Here is a 7,080-nt window from a genome sequence, read left to right as displayed (position 1 = left end):
AGAGTACCACCTCAGCAAGGAAACACAAAGCAGAGCTAAAGTGAGACTACTTCTGTGCACTCGGTAGTAAGCTTTATACACCTGCCATGTAGTATACTTCAGAAATTGATTCTGCTTGAACATACAGTTTAAAATGTTGTTTGCAAGAGCAGTAATCTTACAAGACCCACAAAAGAAAAAATAACCCACACACCCAAACCCCACTACTATACATTCAAAAGTACCTGAATTTTTATTGTGCTTTCCTTAATTTTGTGAAACCTCTTCTTTTCGATGAATCCTCTGACTCTAGCCTGCACAATGATAATGTTCCTCCGGGTCTGCAAGTAAGTCATTCTTTGGTATTTCACAGCCAAGTGGGATCGGTAGCATCGTTGTAAGACAACTGCTGCTTTTTTATAGCTTGTATACTGTGATTTAGTTTTACGCATTAAGTAATAGGCTCGTAACGTAATAGCTGCTGTTCTAATTTGAATAAATTTTCTACGCTGCACAGCCATCTGAAGAAATGACTGAATCTTTCTTGCAGCTCGTATGCGTCTCGCTATTTTTCTTGCTTTCATACCACGGAAGGCAGACTGAATAATTACTACTGCTTGTCTTCGAGCAGAATACTCTGCTTTCTGTAAACGAGCCCTGTGACATGCTCTGTACCACCTCTGAATAGCAACTGCTGAACTCCGAATCAATGTATAGCGAGTCCTTGTTCTTTGGCATCGGAACATAGACTGGATCGCTATTGCTGCTGCTTTCTTTTCAAGAAAACGCCTCCTCTCCATGCACATTTGTAAGAACGATTGTATGCACCGTGCAGCAACCATGGTTTTATACAACTGCCTAGCTTTTTTAGCACGAAAAGAGGATTGAAGGCAAATGACAGCCTTTTTTATTTTTGCATAGTTTTCCATGTCAGCTTCTTTTGCCATTTTGGCTCTGAACCTTTGCTGTGTAACTCTGACAGCCCAGCACAACTGTTTGTAATATCTACGTTGTATGTACGTGCGATAACTAGACTGTATTACAATTGCTGAAACATGCATGATTTTCAGCTTCTGTCGTTCCTTCATGCCTCTATATGATGCTTGAATAACAAGAGCAGAATTCTTCATTGCCAGATATTTCTTCCGTTGTTTCTTTCCTTTAACGTAGGATCGATAGTGGTTCTGTATAACAATAGCTGCAATTCTCATATTCTGATAGGACCTTCTGTTCCTGTGCATTTTGTAGGCTGACTGTATTGTACTAGCAGCTAAATGCATACACTCAATACTCTTCCGCACTCTCATACCTCTGTACACAGCCTGTATGTGAATAGTTGCTCTGCGAAGAGAAAGATACTCCAAAGTATGCTGTCTTGACAGAACCAAAGCTCTGTATCTTCTCTGAAAGACAAGAGTAGCTGCTTTAAGGGAGAGATATCTTTGACGTCCTCTAAAAGCCTTAAAGTTTTTCTGAACAACAATAGCAGCGCAGTGCATTTCTCGATGTCGTTTTTTTGCTTGCATGTCTCGAAACGCCTTCTGGATACAAATTGCTGCTTTCTTTAATGAAGAGTAACGCTGTACTGCAATTTTCTTCAGGTTACGCGCTCTTAATGTTGCTTGAATAACTGTAGCAGCTTGATGCATCTGCTGGATTTTTTTTCTTACCACAAAGCCTCTATAGACAGACTGTATGGTAACAGCAGCACTGAGGAGAGAGAGATACTTCTGACGTTGAATTTTTGCTAGTTTTGTTGCTCTGTATTTTCTCTGAATTACAATAGCAGCTGCCCTAACGGAAAGAAAATATTTTCTTTTGAGAAAAGTTCTAAATCTTCTCTGAATACACTCAGCTGATTCACTCATTGTTCTTAGAAGTCTTCTTGTTTTCATACCACGGAAGGCAGCCTGGATACAAAGTGTAGCATTTTTCACAATCATATAGTTGTGAACTTGTGTATCTCGTGCCTTACAAGCACGGAACCACTGCTGAATCTGCCTAGTTGCCAGCAACAGTTTTCTGAAATCCCTCTGTTGTTTGTGCATGCGATAATAAGACTGTATTATTGCTGCTGATTGATGCATGGTTTTTAAGTCTTGTCGGACCTTCGTGCCTCTACAGGCAGCCTGAAGAATAATGATAGACTTCTTTAGCTCCAAGTACTTTTTACGTTGTTCTTTGCCTAAACAAAATGCTCTATATTGTCTTTGAATTATAATTGCTGCCATTCTCATTGCCTGGTATTTTATGTTCATGCGATGCATCTTAAATGTGGCTTGGATACAAATAGCTGCTTGATGCATACAGTGAATTTGTCGTCTGACTCTTACACCTCTGTAAGTCGCCTGCATTTGGACTGTGGCTTTTTCTAAAGACAAATATTTCTGCTTTTGATGTTTAGCATGATTAATTGCACGATAATGCCTTTGAACTACTGTAGCTGCAGATCGAAGCCTTTCATAGTCCTTTTTGATCAGGTAAGATTTGAAAGCAGCTTGTATAGTTGTAGCAGCTTTGTTTAGTTTGCTCAGTTGTTTCCTCACAGTCATCCCACGATAAGCAGACTGCAAGACTAAGACTGCTGCCTTTACTTTTAGATAAATTGCACGCTGCTTTTTTTTCGTACAGTAAGCTCTGAAGTATTTCTGAATCACTAGAGTAGCCTGTCTCAGTTTCTTATATTTTAGTTGATTTACATGCATTCTGTAATAGGACTGAATAATTGTTGCAAGATTATGTTTCTTTTGAATTGTTTTTCTCACAGTTTTCCCCCTCCATATTGCCTGAAGACGCACTGCAGACTTACGCAGCCGAACATATTCTTGCTGTTGTTTCTGGCCTATAACACTGGCTCTGTAATGCTTTTGGATAGTTAGCACAGCACGGTTCATAAGTCTGAATTTTTTCAGAGCCATGAATTTTCTGAAGGCAGACTGTATCTTAGTAGCAGCAGCACACTGTCTTTGAATCTGCTTTCGTACCTTCCAGCCACGAAAAGCTGCTTGTAAAGAAATCACTGCCGCTCTTGTCATTAAGAAGTTCAGTCTTTGCCTGTTACCAGTCTTGGAAGCTCTGTACCACCTCTGAATCACAATGGAGGCCTGAACCATTGTCATATATTTCATTCTTGCAGCATGAGCTCTAAAAGCAGTCTGAATTTTAATAGCAGCTCTATATTCAAGTTCAAGCTTTTTGCGTGCTTTATAACCCCTGTAGGCTGCTTGTAAGCACACAGCTGCTTTTTTAACTTGTAAGAACTCCTGCCTCTGACACAGCTGCTTTTTGTATGCACGATAATGTTTTTGAATAACAACAGCAGCACTATAGATGCTTAAATAGCATGTCCTGTCCCTTCTCATTCTGTAGCGTGCCTGGAGAAAGACTGCAGTCTCCCTCCACCTTTGTATTTGTTTCCTGACAAGATAGCCTCGAACTGCAGCTTGAATTCTTATGCAAGCTCCCTTCAATTTCCTATAATCTTCTTTAAGTTGAAGAGCAGATCTACGAGACCGATACCTTCGCTGGACATAAAGTGTTGCCTCTCTTAATGCACAATAATGCTTATGTGCTTGCCTCATCTTTACAAAAGCTTGAATCTTCACTGTTGCATCTTTTAAGTTTTTAAATCTCTTCTGGATAATATAAGCACGGTAACTTGACTGAATTTTTATCACAGATCTCAACATGCGAGCCTCTTTCCTAGCTTCCATCCCTCTGTAGGCAGACTGTAGGACAATAGCAGCCAGGCGCATCCTCTGGAAAGAAGCAGCTGCTTTTTTAGAAGCGACATGTGACCTATACCAAGTTTGAATTACAGAAGCTGCATTTTTAATCTCTTTGTATCTTTTTACTTGTTGGTATCTTCTCACATGTGACTGCAATGTAGTAACAGAGTTTTTTAATCGTAGGAATCTTAGTTTCTCTTTTTTCATTCTCCACATTGATTGAACAAGACAAGCTGCTTTTGTTTGCCTGAATAGTTTTCGTGCCCTCATGCCTCTAAAAGCAGCTTGGAGAACTATCACTGCTGCACGCTTTTGCAAATAGTACTCTCTCTCAATTTTTCCTAGTTTATAAGCTCTGTAATACTGCTGGATTGCCACTATTTTTGCCCTGTGTTCCTGGTAAATATGTCTAGCCAGCTGACACCTGTACCAAGCCTGAATCTTGATAACACTTTGCTTAATACGTAGATACTGCTTCAGCTCTCTGTGCATCCTATACCAAGACTGAATGACAAGGGTAGCCTTCTTTCTTTTAGCCAGTTTTGAAGACTGCCACTTTCGGAAATAAGTCTGAAGCACTAAAGTTGCTTTAATTTGCTGTTGAATTTTGTATTTTCTCCATCTTCTGAATGCAGACTGAATAATAAGTGCTGAAGACTTTAAGATTTCATATCTTTGCCGGTCTTTTTTTGCCAACTTCGATGCACGCAGATGAGACTGAATTGTAACAGTGGCCCAAAGGATTCGTTTATATGCAGCAACAGACTTCACCATCCTTATCCTTGCTTGTACAAAGATAACATAGTATCTTAGTCGTAAATATCTTTTCCTAGCGGAGTATCTTCTCCAATAAGCCTGCAGGAAAAAGCAGAAAATTTACTATTTTCTTCACGGTATCTCGAGTTAAGCCTGAATTTGAAAACTTACCAACTTCAGACTTTTTAAGATTTCTTTGTTCCTACTTAATCCTTAAGGAAGATAAAACCAGATTATCTACATTAAAAAAACCCCAAAAGCTTGAATCGTTGGGTTTTTAAGCATTTTAAAATCCAGGGAAAAGCTAAATTTGCCCTGGCAACAAAATATTCCCTTTTGAACTATTTGATAAATCAATGATTCTTTAATCTCCATTCCAAAAAAGTCTTAAGAACATAATATTTAGCTTTGGGTAATAGTGGGGAAAGTACCTTGAGAAACTGAATTAACTGCCCAACTACCAATCGGTAACTAATATCTGCCATTCTGAACGTACCCACCACAGATTTCATAACACTAGGACAGTAATTTTTATTTTTATTTAAAGCTTCTTAAATAATGTTCAGCAACTGCAAAGCAGCAAACCAACACAATCTGATCAGTCCTTACATTGACTTGGTTTGAAGTCCAGTGTTTTAACGTTCATGGCATACCAAAATTTCACTACTTGCCAATTTAATAGCTCATTACCATTTCTCTCTGAAGAAAGCTACCAAAACACTTCAAAAGGCCGGGGCGGGGAGGCGGAAGTATTACATTTTTATGAAGACATCAGTTGCTACAAGCAGCAGACCAAATGACCGTGAGCAAGCTTTTTTCTTACAGGTTTCAGAAGGCTTCCTTCCTCTGTAAGCTCACTTTAGATCACATTACCTGAATGACTGTGGCAGATTTACTTCTGGCTTCCTCCATTTTTGTCTTTTTCAAGTTTAAAAAGTTCGTCCTGGCTAAGTATCTTCTCCAGTGCTTCTGGATGCAAACTGCTGCATTCACTTTCTTCAGGATGCGTCGACGAGACAAGAAGTTAACTGCAGATTTTTGAATTATCCGAGCAGCTCTGTCTCTCTCCTGCAAAGAGTGAATTTCCACTGAACAGTTAGTATTGAAATTTTCACTCAAAATTTTTGATGTATTAAAAAACTGTCTAAAGCAATCTCATAAGAATTAGGCTTGTTGATGAAAAAAACCTACATAAATATAACCTCTGCCCCTTTCTATACCACAGATTCTTAGAATATTTCAGTTCAACACTGTTCCAGCATTGAATAATATGTATCTCAGATGCAGCGGTGGCATTTAGCAATCTTAAGTGTCATAGTTTTAAAACCATCACAAGATCTGGTATAACTACCAGAAAACCAAGAAACAAAATAGCAGAACACACGCAACTCCGCTCAAAACAGTGGTGAAGTTTAGCTCCTGAACAAAAATATTAAATCCATACAGAAGTTTAATTACTCTTTTCATCTTGCAGACATTAATAGGAATTAACTACTCCCTTTTTCTTTTAAGGAAGTAGTGCAACTATTTTATATTTGAAATACTGGGAAAAGGGCTTAAGGGGTGACCTGCTCTAATCAGAACACAAAAGAACAAACAGTAGCCTTTAAACACATCTAATTGTTTCAGAGTAGTCTTAAACAAAAGTGGTTCTAGTAGACTACACAAAGAAGGCTGTATATTTTGATAATGCAAATGGTATTCATTAATTTAAATGCCATTATTACTTTAATAAGCGTGTATACTCAAAAAAAGTGAATTTATATTCTTTATTTAGTATCTCTCAAAGTAGAAACTGAGTATTTTGCAGACAAAGAGTACCTGAGAAAGTTTCAGTTCCCTTTTCAGCCTGTAATTCCTCCAGGCAGACTGAATTAATTGAGCAGCTCGACTTTCTTGCCGAAGATCTAGAAGCCGCGAACACAGAAATGATACATAGGTAATAACAACCTAAATAAACAGAACGCAACAAGTTAAGGGTTATACAGAAGAGCAGGACACATTCACACAAGAGCAGAACATGTTTACATCAACTCTAAAGGCACCTTACCTTCTCATCAGGAATTGTATTTGACATGTCCGAGTGATGAATCATTGCTGGTATTCCGCCTAGGTCAGAAACTGCAGCATTGATCAGCTGGAAGTTTTTCCTTTCATTGTCCAAGAGTTCCTTGTATAGGGCGGAGACATTTACAGCTTTGCAAAGAGAAAACGTTTGTCAAATCAAATTGTGCCTACAAGAAATGGATTTGACATGAATTTTTGTGCATCAAATAACTCACTTTGGTCGAACGTTCCTTCCTTAACATTTAGAGAAGTATCAGACTCTGAAGAGGATGAGGAGGAAGAGTTTAGTCCCACTGTATGGGTTCTTGAGCATTCTACTGTTTGAGTTGTACGTTGACACACAGCTTCCAAAGGCACGTAACACGGATGATAATGATGAATCAAATGACATAATACTCTACCATCTGAGAAACACACTGTGAAATTTTCCACCTGTTAAATAAAATACAGTAAGATACAAGTTCCCTGAATTTGTTACCAGTTAATGGCTATAAAAACTGGATATAAAATTTTTATCTTGCCCCTTTGAAAGTGACCAAGTGCGTTTTTT

General features: G+C 38.5%; 1 protein-coding gene across 1 annotated transcript; it reads right to left on the bottom strand.

Moving 5' to 3' along the window:
* Window positions 1-206: 206 nt before the first annotated feature.
* LOC104133980 (abnormal spindle-like microcephaly-associated protein homolog) lies at window positions 207-6,962 on the bottom strand (the record flags this gene model as incomplete). The annotated part of the gene is made up of 5 exons (XM_009647458.2): window positions 207-4,562; window positions 5,337-5,531; window positions 6,285-6,413; window positions 6,514-6,659; window positions 6,746-6,962. Coding segments are annotated over 5 exons (5,043 nt in total), but the record flags the coding sequence as incomplete, so codon positions are not given.
* Between the last annotated feature and the right edge of the window lie 118 nt (window positions 6,963-7,080).

The sequence above is a fragment of the Egretta garzetta genome, unplaced genomic scaffold (genome assembly GCF_000687185.1).
Source record: "Egretta garzetta isolate BGI_Z169 unplaced genomic scaffold, ASM68718v1 C9151340, whole genome shotgun sequence".
Lineage (NCBI taxonomy): Eukaryota > Metazoa > Chordata > Aves > Pelecaniformes > Ardeidae > Egretta > Egretta garzetta.
Note: the sequence above shows the minus strand (reverse complement) of the source record. Positions and strands in the feature narration are given on the sequence as shown.